This window comes from Callorhinchus milii, unplaced genomic scaffold, assembly GCF_018977255.1.
Source record: "Callorhinchus milii isolate IMCB2004 unplaced genomic scaffold, IMCB_Cmil_1.0 Scaffold19, whole genome shotgun sequence".
NCBI classification, from domain to species: Eukaryota; Metazoa; Chordata; class Chondrichthyes; order Chimaeriformes; family Callorhinchidae; genus Callorhinchus; species Callorhinchus milii.
In genome coordinates this window covers 9,830,692-9,853,413 of record NW_024704760.1, presented here as the reverse complement: position 1 = coordinate 9,853,413, position 22,722 = coordinate 9,830,692, and the positions used below count along the sequence as shown (strand labels likewise).

The 22,722-nt window shown below is 50.5% G+C and overlaps 1 protein-coding gene across 1 annotated transcript; it reads right to left on the bottom strand.

The window, feature by feature from the left end:
* Positions 1-11,403: 11,403 nt before the first annotated feature.
* Positions 11,404-21,027, bottom strand: ap4b1 (adaptor related protein complex 4 subunit beta 1). The gene is given in 10 exon segments (XM_007894112.2): positions 11,404-12,356; positions 13,672-13,989; positions 14,769-14,891; positions 14,894-14,975; positions 15,282-15,385; positions 15,828-15,911; positions 16,832-17,328; positions 18,370-18,517; positions 19,659-19,789; positions 20,414-21,027. Coding segments are annotated over 10 exon segments (2,235 nt in total). The 5' UTR covers positions 20,752-21,027; the 3' UTR covers positions 11,404-11,946.
* Positions 21,028-22,722: the final 1,695 nt, after the last annotated feature.

The following is a 22,722-nucleotide window of genomic DNA, read 5'->3' as shown; positions in this document are numbered from 1 at the left end:
AGCTAAATACAAACACTGAAATCACACCTTACATAAAAGACCCAAGTACACAAGCTAGTATTTAAATCAATTGCATTAAATGAGTATTGATATTCCACCACTAGTACTTAGTAAACACCAGCTAAAAGCTAGCAAATCAGATTCAATATTTGGCTTGAATTTTATAGTATTCTCATACTGAAACTTTTCAAACCCCTAAATAATATGTATTTGTAGGCACACACGGCAGCCAATTCTCATACAGTGACGTCCCACAACTAGTCATGAAGTAAAATAACTTCTTTAAAATCTAGGGGGATTTTTGACCAGAACACCAGGAAAAAATACTTTCTCTTTTTGAACAGCATAATGGGATATCTAATTATATCTCTACCACTATACCTCTACCACAGACAGCCCTCGGTTTAACATTTACCTAAGGGATGAGATCCAAGTATTCAAATTATCAAAATAAACAGAGCTTCGAGACACCATTTACAATTTTAAAAACACACCCAACATCTGGAAAGCCAAGAATTGGCATTAACCAACACAAACATAACATGCCGACTCTTTGCAACAGCAGGTAAACGACCATCATACTGCAGTACATGTTAAATGGACTATGGAAACAGAACTAATATCGCAAACACACAATGCACTGAGTAATGTGAAACCAACGTTCCCACTACTTCAAATGCAAATGTATTGGCATCACATACCTGACAGGCAATCGAATCGAGATACAGAGGCCACCAAAACAAGGTGCGGGTGTAAAGCTGGGAATAAAGTTTTACATTACGACTCCAAGACCAGTACCTTATACACGATCCGAAGATTCACATTTGACATGGTTGAAAAGTTAATAATTCACAGACGCACTAATGTCCAACGTGCAGTAATGACTGAACGCGTATGGACACTGGGATCCATTTACTGAACACGACTGATAATAATAATAATAATCCTCGCAGTTGATATAGCGCTTTTCACGTCCGGAGGACGTCCCAAAGCGCTTCACAGAACACACTGTAAAGTGAATTGACCGTATATTTGTGGGCGAACGCGGCGGACGATTGCGCACAGCAATGTCCCACAAACAGTCTTAGATTGAAAATGACCAATTTATTATTGTTTGGGGTTTTTGGAGGGATCATTATTAGGGCTCTGTGCGGAGTCAGGAAACTTGATGGGGGAGAAGCTCATCTGTAAACACCGTCACCGCAACATACGTCCCCGTGTAATGAAATGACGAGTGCAGTGATGTTACAAATGGCAATTAAACAGAGTCGGCTTCAAATGTAAGCAATGCCGCGGGAATACTAAACAAACAATGGACCGGCCGCTCGGTCCCCCCCACCCCACCCACACCCCCCGCGGAAAGCAAACGTACAAAGTTTGAAATAAAACGGGAGACTACAGGAGAGGGAAAAACAAAATGACGCTGAAAAGTGTAACAAAAGTTTTGGCGCAGCGAGAAACCCCGTTTCAAAACAAAGATCAAATGTGGGAGGTCACACCCCCCCTCACACCGGCACAGCCGGGAAGCTGGAGCCCGGGGGGGGGGTCGAGGCTTACCTGCCGCTGCGGGGGGGGGGGGGGGTCAGTGCTGTGAGCCGCTCCGGGAGCGGTGCGGTGACGGTAAGAGAGGCGGCGGACAGCCCCGACCCCGCACCATGTCGTTCGGCTCCTCCGCCCTCCGCCTCCCCTCCGCTCCTGCCTCCCCGGCGGTGCCTCACCAGCCCTCCGCGGTGCCGAGATGGGCCGAGAGGCCGGGCCGCGCGACTCGGTGTCCCTCGGGATCAGCGGCGGGGGGAGCGGGGGGGGAGCGGGTGCGAGACGGGCCGCATCGCGACTCTGCCTGCGGGCGGGCGGGCGGGTGTGTGCGCGTCCAACCCGCTCTGCGGCTCCGCTTCCTGCTCTTGTTTGGGTTTAATTTCCGCCACAGGAGGAGCGGGTGGTGGTGGGGAGGGGGGGGGAACAAACGCGACGCGCGTCACGTGACGTGACGCCACGCACAAGCACGACGCTCGCTCGCTTGACGCACGCACGCACGCACGGGCGGGCGGCGTGGCCTCTGGAGGTGAAGCGAGGAGGGCCCCGCCGCCTACCACAAACTACCACACACCAGAGCGCGCGCGCGCGCGCGAGAGAGAGAGAGCCGCCGCCGCGGGCCTCCTCCACCGATAAAATAAAAACGGGGGCGGGGTATCTGGTTGGCGGTCCCGGTCCCTTCGAAGACCCGTTTTTTTTATCGCGAAAGGAAGCGGTGGTTGGGAGAGTGATTTGATTTGAACGGGGAGCGGCGCATACTCCCCCCCGTCCCCTCCTCCTCCCCCCCGCACGGCTCGGCTCGAGCGCTCCCCGCGCAACCGCCGTCAGCCCTGCCGCCCGCCCCTCCCCCCACTGCTCACCTGCAGCTCTGGTTGGCCTATCGCGCACAGGATGTCCCGCCTTCTCCCCCTCCCCGATTGGTGGCTTGCAGACGCCGTCCGTCGTTCGGGCGAAATCGGACGCCGACGTCATGCCATGGGGGGGGAGGAACTGGGTGTGCGCGTGCGCAGTTGGAGCGGCCTGCCGCGATGCAGTGTGGTAGTTGTAGTTTACTTTACTGTGTGTGTCCACCACAGCTGTGATCCGATTGGTGGGCGGGGGGCGGGGTGGGGGGGGGGCTGTGACGCTACAAATATCAGCTCTTGTTTCAACCTGAACATCATCCGGGTTACTCTGGCTGTCTGCAGATCAGTTTGTACTCCCTCCTACATCTTCCCCACTTACCCTCCCTGTTCCCTTCCCCATCTCCCCCCTCCCTTCCCCATCTCCCCCCTCCTACCCCATCTCCCCCTTCCCGTCCCCATTTCCCCCTCCCTACCCCATCTCCCCCCTCCCTTCCCCATCTCCCCCTCCCTTCCCCATCTCCCCCTCCCTTCCCCATCTCCCCCTCCCTACCCCATCTCCCCCCTCCCTTCCCTACCCCATCTCCCCCCTCCCTATCTCCCCCTCCCTACCCCATCTCCCCCCTCCCTTCCCTACCCCATCTCCCCCCTCCCTTCCCCATCTCCCCCTCCCTACCCCATCTCCCCCTCCCTTCCCCATCTCCCCCTCTCCCCCCCCCTCCCTTCCCTACCCCATCTCCCCCCTCCTTCCCATCTCCCCCTCCCTACCCCATCTCCCCCTCCTACCCCATCTCCCCCCTCCCTTCCCCATCTCCCCCCTCCCTACCCCATCTCCCCCCTCCCTACCCCATCTCCCCCTCCCTTCCCTACCCCATCTCCCCCATCTTCTCCCCCCTTCTTCATCCCCCACCAATAAAATACAAAAAGCAGTTTTTTTGCAATGAGTCGCATTCAACTGCAACAACAAATTAGATTTACATCGCACCTTTCACACCAATAATAATGTTGTCAATAATATTGACAACACCACCTTCATAGGGTGCGAGAAAATAATAATTCTCCATTGTTTATGGCCGGAAATAATTAACACATTTACTAAATCTGTCCTTCAGATGAGATGTTAATCCGAGGTCCCGTCTGCCTGTGCAGGTGGATGTTAAAAATCCTGAAGCGCTTTTTCCGGGTGTTCTGGCCAACAGTGCCCCAAATAAAATTGGCCACTCACTTCCCTAACTTCAAATTGGCTGCCATGCTTGCTCACAAAATAGTCACAATATTTTACAGTAAATCCTGCGAAATGCTCGGAGCCATCTCCACGACATGATAAGACGTATGAAATGCAAGGCTTATTGTTAATTTATAACTTTTGCTTTGTGTCCTGTTTCCGTGTTTCTTGGTTGTTTTTTTCTGTGCTCTTGCGATACGTACAGTGCACAATTCAATCTAAGGATGTCCTCATGACATTAAAAGGTATTACATAAATATTTATTATTAAATTTCTTTTGTATTGTAATTCCTAGGTAAATGTAAGAAAAAAACATTTTTATAATACCCTATCACGTCAAAACATCTCAAAGCGCATCACAAATAATTATAGTCAAGTATAATGACTGGTTTTGTGGATGAATACAGTAGACAGTTTACACCAGCAATGTGCCACAGTGCATTTTTTAAGGAATTGTCACTGGTGGGGACTGCACTGAAAGGGGCACTTTTATCCCACATCCAGAAACATTAACATTAGATTTCTACAGATGAAGCAAACCTTAGAATGATTAAAATATGAAAACAGGAATCTAATAAATAATAATCAAATAATGTCTTTAATTATCAAATAATATTCTGTAAAATTTGCCTAAAATCCTGTAAAAACTGCCTAAAAACTGGTGTCCCTTTGGTGACTCTCGATGAAGTCATCATTACCTTTATTGTTATTTATTATCGAAGGGCAATTTACTGGTGGAGAGTTTTGAAATGACTGCTACGGAATTGCTAGGAGCTGATGGGGATTTTTCCCATCACTTTATATGTTAAGCAATATCCCAATGTGCCATAAACAGCAATCAGCTAAATAACCAATTTACCCAGAGTTTTTTGGCCAGAACATTGGGAGAAACTCTCTTCTCTTTTCAGAAAGTGTCGAGGGATCTTTAAAGTCCACCTGAGCAGGCAGCCGGGCAGACGGAGTTAGGTTAGAAGATCAGCCATGATCTTATTGAATGGCAGGACAGGCTCGAGGGGCTGAATGGCCTACTCCTGCTCCTAATTCCTATGTTCCTATAATACTGTAAAGTTTTATCCTGTGAAGCTGTGTGTTTTGCGGGGAATATAGTAACTTTTAAATTTTCTGACACAAACTGACTATCTTAAAACATTGTTGAGATGACTCAAAGCACGTCATAGAATATACGATAAAGTAGTGTTTCCGGTGAGAGTGGACAAGCAGAGGGCCGGGGGAGGGGAGTGTCTGAAACTATTAAACTCACTCAGGTTCAAGGGGAAGATAATCCACTGTAATAATCAAAATTCCAAGCTTTAAACATGTCAGTATCAAACGATGAAGTGAGTGAACAATTTATCAGGAAGACTGTTGGCCAGGATCCAGGGGAATTTTGCAGAAATTCCCGAATATTTAACCAATGATTTCACAGCTAAACAAATGCTACCCATGGTAAAGAAGTACAAGGAATCGAATCCTGGAAAATCCGACTGTGGAAACGGGAATATTACAGAGATATAATAATAATCCTTGCATTTGATATAGCCTTATTAAGTCGTTGAGATTGACCAAAATTTATTTTATTTTATTTATTTATAACAACAACAACAACAAGATTCCATTTATAAAGCGCCTTTCACGTCAGGAGGACGTCCCAAGGCGCTGCACAGTTGGGTCATGACCCGAGCAGGGGGGAAATGGTCAGGGTGAGGGAAGGGAGGGAGCGAGGAGGGGGGAAATGGTCAGGGTGAGGGAAGGGAGGGAGCAAGGAGGGGGAAGAGAGTCGAGAGGGGAGCTGAAGGCACGGTCAAAGAGAAAGGTTTTGAGACCGGCCTTGAAGGAGGAAAGGGAGGAAGCGGCGAAGGCACTGGGGGATGGAGTTCCAGAGCCTCGGGGCTGAGAGGCTGAAGGCCCGACCACGATGGTAGGGCGGTTGGGGCGGGGACGTGGAGCAGACCAGAGCCAGAGGAACGGAGGGTACGGGCAGGTAGGTAGGGGGATAGTAGGTTGGAGAGGTAGGAGGGAGCAAGGCCGTGAATGGCCTTGTAGGTGAGGATGAGGATCTTGAAATCAAGGGATTATTACCCCCAGAAAGTGATCTACCAATTGACTAACAACAACAAAATTACATTTGTATATGCCTTTCACATCGGGAGTACGTCCCAAGGCGTTGGACAATACGTGTTGTTCGGTCGGGATCGGGGAGGATGGAGGGCAGTGGGGCAAAGAGGATGATCGAAGGCACAGTTGAAGAGGAGGGTCTTGAGCCTGGTCTTGAAGGAGGCAAGGGAGGGGGCGAGGTGGAGGGAGTGCGGGATGGAGTTCCAGCGGGCGGAGGCAGTGTGGTTGAAGGCCCGCCCGCCAATGGTGGGGCAGGCAAGGCAGGGGACGTGAAGCAGGCCATAGTGCACTGAGCAGAGGAAGCGAGCAGGTTGGTAGGGGGTTAGGAGGTCGCAGAGGTAGAGAGGAGCGAGGCTATGGAGGGCTTTGAAGGGGAGCACATTGAACTGTATTGTGTGTGATGGAAAGCCAGTGGAGTCGGGTCAGGATGGGGGTGATAGGGTCATGGAGCCTGGTGCGGGAGAGGACACGGGCTGCAGAGTTCTGGATGAGTTGGGGAGGAGGGCAAGCAGGGAGTGTGCATAGTCAAGCCTGGATGTTATGAATGCGTGCGTGAGGGTCTCAGCTGCTTGCGGTGTGAGACAGTGGCAGAGTCACGCGACATTGCAGAGGTGGGGGAAGGAAGAATGGGGCATGGCACAGATGTGGGGTAAAAAGGATAGTTGAGGGACAACAAGACCAAGATTCCGGACTGGCTCAGTGAGGTGTAGTGTGCATCCTTGGATGGTGGTGCTGTCAGTGCCTGAGGTGCAGAGGTGCTAGCCAAGCAAGAGGGCCTTGGTCTTTTTAACACTTAACTGTAGAAAGCTCTCATCCAGAACTTGATGTCTGACAGGACAGCAGTTGTCCTGCAGTCAGAGTGGAGGCAGAGAGGTAGAGTTGGGTGTCATCCGCATACATGTGGAAGTTGACTCCATGTCTGTGGATGATGTCCCCAAGAGGGAGCATATAGATATTGAAGAGGACAGGACCAAGCACAGAGCCCAAGGACAAGATTCCCACTACATTATTTTGAAGAGCAGGGAGCTCTGGCCAGTGTACTGCTAGGATGAGATCATCCTCCTCTCTTCAAATCTACCGCAAAAGGATTAAGTCACTTGTAATGAAGTTAATATAAAGTGCACAAAAAAATAATCCCTGATTACTACTCATGAATAGTCAGGGCACATACATTTTGATGTCATCAGATAGAAAAATAGTGACCCTGAGCACATGGTACTCATTCTTTAATGAACATTGAGCCCCCCCCCCCCCCGCTGAATTAGGGTATTCAATGATAATTGTATTGCACCAACAATTCCTTGATGTAATTGGTACCTTTTTATGATCCAATTCAAATCATCCTTAAGTGACCCAATGGGGAAGCAATGCACCTTCCTATCCACTTATGCAAATTATAAATAGTCAGTTACACTGTCAAATTGTTGAGGTTAAAGTCAGACATTTTGGCACCAAAAGTATCAAAAACAACTCTACATACATAAAAAATTATTTAAAGGGCTACTCAATATACTTATAGCGTGCATGTGCCAGTTCTACTGAATTTCAGTACTTTCCGAGTTTCCCCGAGCACAATCGGTAATTTCTAAGCAAGTGCGCTTAGAAATTGTTTTAGCAAACACATAAACTTTACAGGACATATTTTAGATAACAAACAGACATAGTTTGCCATTGAGAGCATTGTCTGGCAAACTTTCCCACTGCTTGTCCAGATAGGACCACCCAAACCATTAGGGCTTTGGCTTACAGGGTTAACAATACAAGATTACATTTGTATATCGCCTTTCACGTCGAGTGGATGTCCCAAGGCGATGGGAAGGGAACTCAGTGTAAGGATTCTCTGCCCCCAGTGACTGGTCTTCCCTTCCAGGTCCTGCCAGTGAGCCGGGTTGATTGTGCTGTCAACAGCAGAGCCCCGGAGTACTGCCAACATAGAACCGAACTAGAGATGTCACAGGGGGTTGGCTTGATTCTGACATTCCATTGCCAAACATATCACCTTGGAGCCAATTCAGCTCCACGGAAAGCCCCCCCTTACCTCCTCACCAGGTGGGTCCTCAGTTCCTCCAAGGTTAATTTCCAGCCAGAAATGAACAGCTGTTTGCACCAATCAGCCTCTTACCTCGGAAACCATTGCAGAGCGCTTAACAGTGAAGGAGCCTGAGCTTGGTGGGAGGTGGGGGAGTCAGGAAGGCTGTCGAAGAGGCAAATGTTTAGAAATAGTTTGAAGTCGAGAGAGATTTAGGAAGAGAGTTGCAGAGAGTGGGGATGAAGTGGCTGAAACTTTGGCCACTGCTGGTGCAGAGGAACAGAGTGGGGATGGGGATGTCAGGGGCACCTCTTTCACCTTTTGCTGGTTAGACTCCAGCAGTTACCCCAACCACACTCTGGGGTCCCCAAGCCTTGGCTCTTGCCTAATACTCTGTGCATTAGGTAAGCAGGAAGCATCCCTCCAGTGAGTGTGCACATTCCATTCCAGACACAAGGGAAAGCTCCATGTGTAGGTGGCAGACACACTGTGATAGTGATGGGTTACCGCAGGCCGGCAGTGACTGGTTGACCATAACAAACCTCATGGCGTAACCAGTGGGTAATGCGTCTGCGGGACACAGAGGCAGAAGATTGTGGGTTGATAGCCTGGTCAGTGCAGATTACACAGATTTACATAGACTGAACAGCACTGAAACAGCCGACTGGCCCAACCAATCCGTGCTGTGTTTATACTCCACACAAGTCTCCACCCATTCCTTACTCCCTTCCAAGCCCTCTATTCCCCTCTCGCGCATGCGAAGGTCTAGCTTCCTCTTGCGTGCACTATCTACACTATCTGATTCAACCACCGCTTCAGGCAGCGAGTTCCACAATCTCAACCAGGGCCACAGAGGGGGTTTTACAGACAGACCACCTCCCTCACCGCCCCCCGGGAGATTGGCTTGTCTGGAGCAGCAGGAATGGCAGGAAGTGAAGAAAAAGTTGGGAAATGGAAGTACAGTAATTTGGCGTCTGTGAAGTTTCAAAACAGGAAACCTGGTAATAAAAGTTGCCAGACAGAGGTCCTGATAACATCAATCCCAAATACCAAGTGTGACTCGCAGATGTCTCTCCAAATTGTTCTGCTCTGAATTTACACAGCCCGAGCAGCAGCTGTGTCTGCCGTGTCCACTCAGGGCTCCATGGTCAATGGTCGGTGGTCGGGGAGGGACGTGGTAAAGGACAGTGCCAGCAGCTTGTTCTGTTCTGAATTTATGAATTTTTCTCCTCTCGGCACCAACATGAGAACAGCCTCACCTGTTCCCCAATACCTTGCCCATGGGACCATTCTGTTACCAGCTGTCCCTACCTGTACATACACTAAACGGGGTGGGGGGTGCGATTACAGAGAGAATGTAATGGTGCGACTCCGCTGCACTGGCATGATGTGAGGTGGTGTTGTGGCCTGAATCCGACATTCAACCCTTAATGATAACAACACACAGCGGATCCTATGGTCGGATCCAGTCTAGAGAAGCTGTGATTCTCTAAAACTGGATTCCTGTAACTTGGTGGTTAGAGTTCTCGCCTCGCAAGCGAGGACCTGGGTTTGATTCCCGGGCAGGGTGAAACATTAGGCAAGTTTCCTTACTCCACACACCTGTTTACCTCGCAATAATTAGGAACCCGGTTGTTAGTCGATTGGCAGATTCCTTTTCTGGGGCTAATAATCCCTTCTGAAAATATATATATAAAAAATAATAATTTGGTCACTCAATCAATGACTGTGGGACGCTGCTGTGCACAATTGGTTGCCGCTTTTTGCCCACAAAATACAGTAAATTCACTTTACAGTATACTCTGTGAAACACTTTGACACATCTCGAAGACGTGGTAAGGCTTTATATGTAGAGTCCAGTAGCTCAGTTGCTGGAGCACTCACCTCGCAAGCGAGAGACCTGGGTTCAATTCCCGTGCAAGGTTAAACGTTGGGCAAGTTTCCTTACTCCACACGCGTCTGTTTACTTAGCAATAAGTGGGAACCCGGTGATTAGTTGATTGGCGGATCACTTTTCTGGGGGTAATAATTCTTTCTCAAAAAATAATAAATTGGTCACTAAATCCACAACGGTTTGTGGGACACTGCTGTGTGCAATTGGCTGCCCCGTTCCACCCAGAAAATATACAATCAAGCGGTATATTCTGTGAAGCGTTTTGATACACCCCGAAGACGTGAAAATGTGCGAAATCAAATGCAAGGATTATTATATTCTCAACTCACAGCAACAATCTGATCGAGATTCAGAACTTTATTGGAAGTGTTCTATGCTTGCTCAACGATATTTCTCCCTCCTCTCATTCAATGCCCATCTCAAGACCTCTGACAGCTCAGCTTTCCTTCCCCAGCTCAGGGGCCCAGCTAGCAGCTTTGAGACGTCCTCTTGCCGTGAAAGGCATTGTATTTGTGTAAATTATATCATAGATTACTCTACATTGCTGGAATAAGAGGCGGAGATTTTGGATAATGTAGTGAAATGGGAGCACATTCCACACGTTGCATCTCAGACCGCTTTGCCAGTCACACAGCATTGATCTGCACACTGGAGCCACCTGCTGCAACAACAATGTTGCTGCAATAAATACTGTACAGTGCTTTCATCCCACTTGATATTTCGTAGCCCCTTATCACGTTGTCGAGACATCTCAAAGCACTTTGCAAGGTTTTAAGTGCTCTGAGACGCCGTCCGGCGTGGAGGGCGCTATATAAATCCAAGTTGTTGTTTTACTGTGAAGTATAGTAACTTTGCATTGGTAGGCAAATGTGACAGCCAATTTGAATACAGCAACGAACCACAAATAGCCTTGAATTGAACAACCAATTTTATTTGGGAGATTGTCGGCCAGGACTCTGGCAGCAACTCCCGATCTCAGACAGCGTCGTGATAATGAGCTGCACAAAGGCACTGGTACCACATTAAGTTGCAGAGCGATGCAGCACAGAAACAGGCAATCGGCCCAAACAGTCCATGCCGGTGTTTATACTGCATCTGAACCCCCACCTTCCCTATTCCCCTCTCTCTATCCCCTTTATTCCCATCTCCCTTATATGAGAGTCTCTAGCAAGAGATCACTTGTTATTTACTGACCAGCAGGCAGCTTTGCCAGTGCCCTCAATGACAACCTGCACAGTATTAGCTGGTTACCTCAACGTTGGGGTCCTAAACTCTTAGGATTAGGTGGAAAGGGTGTGATCCTGTGGGGAGAGAGAGTACGCAATGTATGCCAGATAACAGATGCCACACATATGTGGAGCTCTTAACCAGTGTGTGTGTGTGTGTGTGTGCGTGAGAGAAGTACCCAACTGATCAAAAATATAACAAAGATGGCTGAATCTCACTGGGGATAAGACCCGGGGTGGGGGGTGGGGGGAGATTGCAAAGACTGGAACTGTGTTTTCAAGATGGAAGGATTTTGTCCTCTTGAAGAATTAATAATAATCCTCATGTTTAATATACTGCCTTATCGCCATTGAGATAAGCTCTCGGGGGAGGTGGTGAGAAGGAGAGATCAGAGCAGAAAGGAAATCAGCCTGAGGGAAAGGAAAAGTGAACTCTGAATATCGCAACCCCCCCCACCCCCAGGTTTCCAGCAAATCCGTTCCTTCCGTTAAGACCAGACGCTTCTCTGTGAACTGAAAAGCACCTGTGCCAGGGCTCATACAGCTCACAGCTTTTATTTATACTCATATCAAACAAACAGCATCTCTGAGGTCAAACACATGCTGTTGGGGAATAAATCAATGCACAGGGGCATCATGCCCGTGTTAATACAATCAGTGTCGGTCACAGTGACTAATCAGTCGTGTATTTGATGCAGAGCTTTTAACAACAATTAACAACAGATTGCTGTAATCAGCGCACTGAGCACAGGGCAGCGACGCGCAGCCCTGACATTTCCATGTCCTGAGCTTTGCTCCCCTGATCCCAGCCTCTGCCTGACAGCAGTGACACCCAACACTGAACATGTCACAATGTGAAGACTCCCAGCTCGGTGTCTCTTAAAAGTCTTTTTAAGATGAACGTTACTTGCATCTGTTTAAGTTTCATCAAATCTCCAAAACGTGTGAGCAGCTGACCATGTCTCCTGGAGCCCTGGGGGCAGGAGCCCTGGGACTGAGGGGGGTGGGGGCCGCACGGTCAAGGCTCTGCTCTGCTTGGAACACCAAGCTGGTCTCTCCCGGTGGCCAGAGCCGCTGCAGGACTAAGCTTCCCCACCGCCCAGGGTCAGGACCACGGATTTCACCACACTGAGAAAGGCCTCGAGCATTGCCTCCCCCTCCGTGTCCTGCTTCACGGTGACCCTCAGGCCTTCCTCCTCCTTCTCGTCCCCTCCCAGCCACAGCTCAGCCAGCAGCAGCGAGCCTGCCCGCTCCCTGCCGTACACATAGGCCTTCCATGGCTGGGCCCCGGGGCAGCTGACAGCGATGGTCTGCAGGTGGAAGCGGTAAAAGGCCTCCTGCACCGTGTGTGGCTCCGGGGCCCCAGCCCAGGGAACAGTCACCCCTCGCACCCTTGCTGCCTGGCTCCACGTCTCCTCGAAGCTCCTCGGGGACAGATGGACCCCGGGAACCAGGCACATGACCCCCGGCCCCAGGGCAACCACTCCGGGACCTGAGCAGAGAGCACATTACGACCATTACTACAACAACATGCATTTACACAGCGACTTTCACGCGGGGCAGTGTCGCAGAGCATTTAACAGTGGGGGAGCCTGACGCCGAACCAGGGGGAGGTGACTGTCAGCATGGACGAGGTGGAAGGTCCTAACACCCTCTGCCCCCCACCCCCATCCCACCCCCCACCTATCTGACTGTGGCTTCAATCACCACCCTCCTACCCCCAGCTGTCTCCTGGGATAACCGCCTGCAGGAATAACAGGGCCAGGAATTGGATTCTTGCTGACAATCACAGCTTGCCAGTCCCGTCAGTGTGCGTCCACCTCCCGCCCACATGTGGGAACCCAGACTCCAACTAGAGCCTCTGGGATGGAATGCGCACTCTCCCCCTAGCGATGCAACAAAAACAACAATAAAATTACATTTATAGAGCGCCCTTTACGTCGGGAGGACGTCCCAAGGCACTGGACAGTCAGGGGGGAGGGGTATTGTAGGAGTGAGGGAACGCAGAGAGGTGTGACCGAAGGCACGATCGAAGAGAAGGGTCTTGAGACCGGCCTTGAAGGAGGCGAGGGAGGAAGCGAGGCGAAGGGACTGTGGGTTGGAGTTCCAGAGTGTGGGGCAGAGGGTCTGAAAGCCCGGCCACCGATGGTGGGCGGGTTGGGCGGGAGACATGGAGCAGACCGGAGCCTGCTGAACGGAGGGAGAGGGAAGGTTAGTAGGGAGTCAGCAGGTCAGAGAGGTAGGAGAGGGCGAGGCCATGGATGGCCTTGAAAGTGAGGACGAGGATCTTGAATTTGATCCTCTGGGGGATGGGGAGCCAGTGGAGTCGGGCGAGGATGGGAGTGATGGGGTCGCGGAGCCTGGTGCGTGAGAGTACATGAGCTGCAGAGTTTTGGATGATCTGCAGCTTGTGAAGGAAAGGGTTGGGAAGGCCGATGAGGAGGCAGCCTGCTTACCTAATGCCAGAAAGTATTAGGCGAAGGTTGGTGAGACCCAAGACTTGGGGACCCCAGAGAGTGCAGTGGGGTAACTGCTGGAATCTAACCAGCTAAAACCACATAGCTTGCCATTGAGAGCACTGTCTGGCAAGCTTTCCCACTGCTTGTCTAGCTAGGACTACCCTGGCCATTAGGAATACGGCTTGCAGCGTTAACAGTAGCTGAGTGGTAGAATTCCCTTCCCCTCTGTGACTGGTCTACCCTTCCAGGTCTTGCTGATAAGCCAGGAACCAGAATAGAGACTGCCATAGCGGGTGGATTGATCATTTCATTGGCAAACTAGCTCAGCCCCAAGAAGATCTCGCTTACCCCCACCAGATGGCGAGCGAACGTGCGTCTCTCTCTCACCCGTCTCCTGTACTGCAGGCGCCAGTGCCTCCGGTATGGTTAGAGACTCTGCATTCTCGGCTGTGAGCCGCGCCCACCGCGCTCTCCCATAGACTGGGATCAGGGTATTGAAGTCCTGCGCCCAGACATGCACTGCTTCGCTGGCCTGGCTGCTGATCACCCCCAGCGCTGGGTCAGACTCGGGGCCACAGACAACTCGCTTTGCCTCCTCGGCTCCTTGTAGCAGCAGCCTGTAATAGAAGAGGCCACGGTCCCGCACAGCCATGTCCAGTTCCTCCTCTGTCAGGCAAACAGTAGGCAGCTCACAACAACAGAAACAACGACAACAGCAAAAATAACTTTCACTTATATAGCGTTCTCCACGAGGGAAGCGTCTCAGAGTGCTTAACAATGGCGGGGTGTGACTCCGAGCCAGGGAGGGGGGAGGAAGGTTTTCAGGCGAGACTTGAAAAAGGGATGAGGGGGGGCAAAGAGGAGGGATTGAGGGAGAGTGTTCCTGAGTTTTGGGGCGTAGTCGATTGAGGCCTCGCTCCAGACGTCGATTTAAGCCTCAGTCCAGGTGTCGCGCGTGTGAAGTCGTCTTGGACCCCATTCCAGGCTTCCGCCGCGGGAGGCCTCGGACCAACGAACTCCTGCCCTCCCCCACTCAGCTCCAATGGGTCTCTGATTGAGCCCACTCGTCAGGATGGCAGAAAACAGGATTTTCCCCCCTGTTTTTGCAATCCAGCCTCCAGCCCAAATAGATCAAACAGGTAAGTTAGAAGAAATTTCTTCACACAGAGAGTAGTGGGAATATGGAACACGTTACCACAGGAGTTGTTGAGGCAAATAGCATGGATGTATTTAAGGGAAAGCTCGAAAGGTACATGAGGGAGAAAGAAATAGAAGGTTATGCTTGAAGGCTTAGTTGAGGAAGGGCAGGAGACTAGTGGAGCATAAACACTGGCACAGACCAATTGGGCTGAATGGCCTGTTCTGTGCTGTATATTCTAATGTATTCTAATGGATATCAAATGCAGGGACTATTATTATTAAACAGCCACATAGAGAACACCCACCTATAGTGTAGCACAGCAGCCGGCCCAGTGTGTCCTGACACTCTGCCGGGCGGCTCAGGAACAGCCTCACCATCGCCGTGAGGAGCTCGAGCTTCACGCCTGCGCAGTTCTCCGTCCTCACAGCCTCACCATCTCCTCCAGAATGTAGGGGGTGTTGGCCATCTGCTCTCCGTGCATTCCCAGCAGCCAGATCAGCGCCTGCTTCCCCTGCTCGTGAAAACGGGAAGAGAGGTTAGAAGACAGCAGTTACCTGCAAAGGTCTTACTTAAAGCCCCCTCCTTAGCCTCCTTCAAGTCCAACCGCAAGACCCTCCTCTTCGACCATGCTCGGGTCTGAAATGCTGTACTCTGTCCAGGGCCTTGGGACATCCCCCACTACGTGAAAGGCGCTATACAAATGTTGTTGTTGTTGTTGTTGTTGTAAAGAGGATTTATTTACCCGCTCAGAAGGAGCCCCACCCAAGCCCCATCCACCCCCACCACCTCACCCACCCTCTCCCCTCCTCTGACTGACTTCGTTGCTTTGGACGCTCTCCTCACAGCCGGGCAGAGCCTGACACACGGCCGGGATGCACTGAGGGCAGAGCCACACGAGATCCCTGAAGGTCTGAACCACAGCTAGACAGAGACAGAGAGAGACAATCAACTTCATAACAATAATACTATTCCTTTTATTTGATATAGCGCCTTATTGCGTCATTTAGACGTCTCAAAGCGCTTCATAGAAGCGTAAAGTGAACTGTAAAGGGCAGTGACTGTATTTTGTGGGCGATATGCAGCAGCGAATTGCGCACGGCAGTGCGTGGACTGAGTGATGACCACATTATTTTTGCGGGGTGGGGGGAGGGATGATTATCCCTGGAAACCAATCCGCTAATCGGCTAACGAGCGGGTTCCAATGAATTGCTAGGTAAACGGAGGCGTTATTTCAGCATTCGCAAGCTGAACAAAAGTGAGCTAAAACTGAAGGGAAAGCGTGAAGCAACAACCACCACCATCGCCACTTGCTGAGCGCTCCGAGATGCTGCCCCACGGTTGTTGTTAAGACGGTGTGCTGTACCTGACGTGATGTGCTCCTGTTTGAGTGCAAGCAGCCCGGTCAAAATATCCACACATTTCTCACTGTAAGTCCGGGCGATTCGACCTTAAAATACATCAGAAATTCTGAGCTGAGGCTCTAGGAGACACCATGGTTCCATTTCCCACACTCCCACCCTACCCCTAAAGCATTGGCTGCGGGTACAGCAGACCCTCGGGTCTATGCTCAGTAAGGTAACAATAACACCAGCAACACCATTCATGTCGCCCTTCACATCAAGAGGATGCCTCAAAGTGCCTCAGAGGTTTTATTGTGACGTTTAGCGACCGTTTATTCTGTAGGAAACGTAGCAGTCAATTTACGCACAGCAACGTCCCACAAATAGCCATGAATGTCCAGTTTTATCTGGGAGATTGTTGGCCAGGACACCGGGAGACACAAACTGCCTTTACTTTTCAAATAGTGCCGCGGGATCTTCACTGTCCACCTGAACAGGAACAGACGGTACTTTGGTTTAACATCTCATCTGAAGGATGGCATCTCCGATAACACAGCACTCCCCAAAGCCAGTACTGTATTGGAGTCTCAGCCTAAACTGTTGGCTCAAAGTTCCAAGATGGGGCTTCAACCCACAATCTTTTCACCCAGAGTTGAGAGCACTACTGGCTGAGCCAGGCTGACAATCGGATTTGAAGGTTGTGGGCTCAAGCTCCAGATCTCTAGTTATTGGTGCAATATTGGCAGAGGTGCCACCTCCCCTGTGGGAGATAATAATCCTTGCATCTGAAATAGCGCCTTATCACGTCTTCGAGACGTCTCAAAATGCTTCACAGAATATACTATGAAGTGAATTGACTAGGTTTTGTGGGTGAAACGTGGCAGCCAATTGCACACAGCTGTGTCCCATAAACAGTCTTGGATTGAGTAACCAAATTATTATTTTAAAAAAAATTTGAAGACATTATTACCCCCGGAAAAGCGATCCGGCAATTGACTAACAAGCAAGTTGGCGGCCCTGCCCTCACCTATGTTGAGGATGGCCACCTGTGCGAGCTCCACTGAAACGTCGGTGCAGGAAGTCTGCAGCTCCTCCAGGATGTGCTGCACATTCTCGTCGTTCACCAGGTCGCACAGGATCTCCATCTTCTGGTACTTCACGTAGTTGGGATCCGAGTAGGTGAAGAAGAACTTCTTGTAGTGGGCGCTGAAGTGTCCGGGGAGGCTGCGGAGAACCTGCCGCACGTGGCACAGGCCCAGGAAGCACAGCTCAGGGCACTCGGCTGTGCAGGCTGTCAGCAGCGGCCCCCGGACCCTCTCCAGCACATCCCTCTGCACCGTGGGGAAGTCCTCGGCCAGCAGGAGGAAGAGCTTGGTGGTCGCCATAACCACGCTGGGATGGCTGCTCTTCAGGAAACTGTCCAGGATATTGAGAATGTCGAAGACTTCCTCCTCGCCTCGTGCCTTGTAGCGAACCAGGAAGCTCAGCACCTCACTCTGGCCCCAGGCATCCAGCTCCTTCATTCTTAGAACCAAACACATGAAAAGCTCAATGCCCACTGATCACGCTCCTTCTCTGAGGGAATTTAACAAATCAAAAGGCAATAAACTTGTCCAGACCGATCTGTCCACTCTCTCTGCTCAGCGGACTCTGATCTGCTCCACGTCACACACCAGGCCTGCCTCTTCATCGGCGGTCAGGCCTTCAGCCTTTCTGCTCCCACCTTTTGGAACTCCATCCCACAGTCCCTTCGTCTCATTCCCACCCTTTCCTCCTTCAAGGCCCATCTCAAGACCATCCTCTTTGACCGCTCCTTCGGTCACCCTCCTACCCCTATCCTGCATGCCCTCCACCCCTCCTGATCCTAACCCCCAGCTCGAGTCAAATCCTTGACTGTCCAGCACCTTGGGACGTCCTGACGATGTGAAAGGCGCTGTGTAAATGTAATCTGTTGTTGTTGCTGCTAATGGTGTTTGGAACATTGCGGGTTCTTGTGCCTGCTTTCCTCCCCTCCTCGGCTGATCTCCAATAGCACAATTCAGGATCTGCTTTGACAATACAGATGTACTGCGAAGGCAACAATCATCCTTACATTTCTTACAACATCCAAATCTCTCAAAACTCTCTACAGTAATTGCTGTAAAGTTGTGACTGCGTATTTGTAGGCAAATGTGGTGGTCAATTTGCACAAGGCAATGTCCCCAAAAATGACCTATCATGAAGTGAATGACCAATTTTATTGTTAGTCAGGACACAGGGAGAGAGAAACTCCCTTCTCTTTCACAATAGTGTTGGGGCTTCCTTAGGATTCACCTGAACAGCCACAGATGGGACCTTAGCTTAAAAATCACATCCAAAGCATTGCACTGCTGACAACACAGCCCCACCCCACTGTGCCCGAGCATAACCCTAGAATGTGAGATCAAAGTGTTGATGTGGGGCATGAACCCACAAGTTCCCGACTCCGAGGCAAGAGCACGACTGACCGACTGCCCAGACTGATACCTAAACATAGCTATTGACTGGCTGTGGAGAGATATCACAAGTTGACATTAACCGACAGACCTGTTTAGCAGGTGATGTGCGATGGGCTTATTGATGACCATTCCCCCCTCGTGTTTGAGGATCTCCTCCAGCGCTCGCAGGCAGTTCACAATGACGATGGGGTCCGGGTCCCGCAGCATACTGTACAGCTCATTCACCACAGCACCATCTGGGGAGCAACACACAAACTGCAACAAACTTTCCCAGTGAAGCCGATCAACAATAATAATATGATTCTTGCACTTCAGACAGCGCCTCATCACGTCTTCGAGACGTCTCAAATTGCTTCACAGAATATACTGTAAAGTGAATTGACCGGGTTTTTTGTGGGCAAAACGTGGCAGCCAATTGCGCACAGCAATGTCCCCACAGTGGTGGATTAAGTGACCAAATTATTATTAATTTTTTTGAAGGCATTATTACCACCAGAAAAGCGATCTAGCAATTGACTAACAATCGGGTTCCTACTTACTACTAGGCAAACAGAGGGGTGTGAAGTAAGGAAACTTGCCCAACGTTTCGCCCTGCCTGGGAATCAAACCCAGGTCCTCTCGCTTGCGAGGCAAGTGCTCTAACCATTAAGCTACAGGACTCCATGCAGCAATGGACAATACGCTCACTGTGCTGCGCCCCAGGGTTGGTTTCCGCTTCTGAACATTGCTCTCTGCACCACCTTCTCTGGTCCTAGCATTCAATGAAGCGCCTATAATACCAAAACATCTCAAAGTGCTTCACTGAGAGAACTGCTATCGCGTGTATTAACTGTGTATTTCACAAGAACGGTTGGATGAAGAAGGCCCCTCGGCCCATCCAATCACTTCCTTGGGGGGGGGGGGGGGGGGGCGGTCAACCGTGTGTTTGACCCATGCGGAAACCTATCACCATGCTTAAGAGTATCCAAACCAAGCTGAGAATTCCATGCATTCACCTACACATGCAAATCCCAGAGATACCCTGATAATAATCCCTCAAGAAAAAAATAATGATTTTGTCACTCAATCCATGACTGTTTGTGGGACACTGCTGTGCGCAATTGGCTGCCGGGTATCATCCACAAAATACACAGTCAATCTACAGTATATTCTGTGAAGCGCTTTGAGATGTCTGAAAGACGTGAAAAGCACTATATCAAATGCAAGAATTATTATTATAGATTGTTGGAATGGAATGCACACTCTCTCCCTGGAGCGACACATCCTGCTTACCTAATTCCAGAGAGCATTAGGTACAGGTTGACTTGAGAGCCAAGGCTTAGGGACCCCAAAGTTTGGTCAATTTCTCATTAGAGAAAAAGCTGCCTCAGTATTTACCCACATCGGCGTCCCTCTGGAGAGTCAGCATTTTGGCGCATCCGAGGACAGCTACTCGACGAACGTAGGAGGCTTTGTCCCTCAGCCCACTCCGCACTGGCTGCTGAACGTACTCGCAAACACCAGGCATCCTAAACACAACACAAGGTCACTCAGTCTGGATCTCCATCATCACTCCACTGAATAGTGACTCACCTCCTCCTGGGGGCGGGGGGAGCAGGCGGTGACGGGTATTAAGGGATACGGGGCAAGGGTGGGTAATTGAATTTGAGGTACTGATCAGCCATGATCTTATAGAATGGCGGAACAGGCTCCAGGGCTGAATGGCCTATTCCTGTTTTTATGTTTGTAAGTGTACTTTTAATCAAAACTGATAGCCAAGATGTACACAAGGTCCAAAAAATTGTGAATGAATTAACTGAGGCTTTTGTTCATGCCTCAGTTCCCAGCTTTATCTGATCGTCCGCTTTCTCTTAAAGGGGTCAACTCTTTTCGGAGTACGTCTCGAGCAATGCACTGGAACGTCAGCCCAGACTGAGAAGATATTAGGCCAACGAGTAGCTGTCGCGATGATTGCTGAGAGCATCAGTAGATTGTGTGCTGTAACAGAGGGGTGAAGGCAAACCACAAAAGTCATGTTTCATTAGAATAAAATGCTGACTAATCCTTTTATTCCAAACTCCCTGAAATCCTTCAGGAATGTCCCCTTCCCACCACCTCCCAAAGACCCCCGCTGTAAAACACTAATAACAAACCTGAGGCTGCACATGCTCCTCAACGCCAAGCCCCTGACCATGGGGTTGGAGTCTGCACAATCCTTGCGGAGGGTGTTGATGGCAAGAAGGGCCAGATCGGGTTTGAGGGCTGCATACGTGCACATATACAAATAGACCAGCTTCTTCTGGACAATGTCCACCGTGGCGCTGGCCTTCACCATCTCCATGAAGAGCCCGGAGACATCCAGGCCCTGAGTCATGAACCTGATCACCTTTAGAACCACGTTCCTGTACCTCAGTCTGTCCGCCTGCAGGTGTGGGTTGGCCAGGGCCCTCTTCAGCTCCTTCACCGTGTCCTCAGAGCCATAGTAAGGCATCTGTCCAGACAACCAGTGCTTTGGCGCTTCACACCAAACACACAACAGATCACAAATTCTCAACACAATTATTATCGGAGCCTCTTACATCTGCTTCATCTGAAGGGACAGCCAACAAGACGTTCATTTACAGACAGTCCGACTAAGATAATAACAACAACAATAATCTCAGTCACTCGATCCACGGCTGTTTGTGAGACGCTGTGGGGCTGCCCCGTCTCACCCACAGATAAACAGTCACTACACTTTACTGTATATGCTGTGAAGCACTTTGAAGATGTGAGAGGGCGCTGTATCGAATGCCAGGATTGTTGTTACATAGTACACACACACACACAGATATATAAACATAAATAAGATGATTAAAGACACGGCCACTAAGTTGGTTACAAACACAATCAGAGCCGCGGCTCCGGGCACTGCAGGGCGGGGCCGGCACCCCGCAGGGCGGCGGCTCCTCATTGGCCGACACCAGTAACACCGACAGCCATTGGGCAGCTGCACAAAAGGAACAAGGACTCAAAATGAGCGCGGAGTGTCCCGGCGCCTCAGTGCGGAGCTGCTGCCCCCTCTGGCCACACACTGACACTGCACCGCCAGCCTCCACAGCCCAACACCACACTCAATAACAACAACTTGCACTGATGCAGCGCCCCCCACCCAGGGTGGCGTCTCAGAGCGCTTCAAAGCACTGATAATAACCCTTGCATTTGAAATAGCGCCTTATCGTGTCTTTTGAGACGTCCCAAAGCGCTTCACAGAATATACCGAAAAGTGAATTGGCTGTTTTGTGAGCGAAACGCGGCAGCCAATTGCTCACAGCAGTGTCCCACGATCAGTCACAGATTGAGTGACCAAATTATTCATTATTTATTTTTTGAAGGGGTTATTACCCCCAGAAAAGCGATCCGCCAATTGATTAACAACTGGATTCCTACTTACTGCGAGGTAAACAGAGGCGTGTGAAACAAGGAACCTTGCCTAACGTATCGTCCTGCCCGGGAATCAAACCCAGGTCCTCTCGCTTGCAAGATGAGTGCTTTAACCACTAAATTACAGGATTCCACTTACGCCCCAGACAGTACCTCACACCCCAGCACTGTATCTCATGGTCTTAAACCGCATTGCAAAGATTACAAGGGAGCCTAAGCCAGGAGGGAGCTGGGGAGGTGGCTGAAAGAGGTACAACAACAACAATTTGGATTTATATAGCGCCCTCCACACCGGATGGTGTCTCAGAGCGCTTCACAGTAACAGATCCCGGGGCTGAGCCAGGGTGAGGGGGCGGAAGGTGACCAAAGGTGCGGTCGAAAAGATCTTCAGCCGAGACCTGAAAATAGGAAGAGGGGACGAGGCGAAGGGAATTCCAGGTAGGTCTTCAGATGTTCATGTGGGTTAGGGAAAGCAGAGATACAACAACAATTTGCATTTATAGCATTTGTGTAAGAGGCAAAGTGTAAGAATTTAGAGGGAGACAATTCAACAACAACAAAATTTCATTTATAGAGCGCCTTTCACGTCAGGAGGACGTCCCAAGGTGCTGTACAGTTGGGTCAGGACCCGAGCAGGGGGGAAATGGTCAGGGTGAGGGGAGGGAAGGGAGGGAGCGAGGAGGGGGTAGAGAGTCGAGAGGGGAGCTGAAGGCACGGTCAAAGAGGGAGGTCTTGAGACCGGCCTTGAAGGAAGAAAGGGAGGAGGCGGCGAAGGCACTGGGGGATGGAGTTCCAGAGCCTCGGGGCTGAGAGGCTGAAGGCCCGGCCACCTATGGTAGGGCGGTTGGGGCGGGGGATGTGGAGCAGACCGGAGCCAGAGGAACGGAGGGTACGGGCAGGTAAGTAGGGGGATAGTAGGTCGGAGAGGTAGGAGGGAGTGAGGCCGTGAATGGCCTTGTAGGTGAGGATGAGGATTTTGAATTCGATCCTCTGGGGATAGGGAGCCAGTGGAGGCGAGCAAGGGTGGGAGTGATGTGGG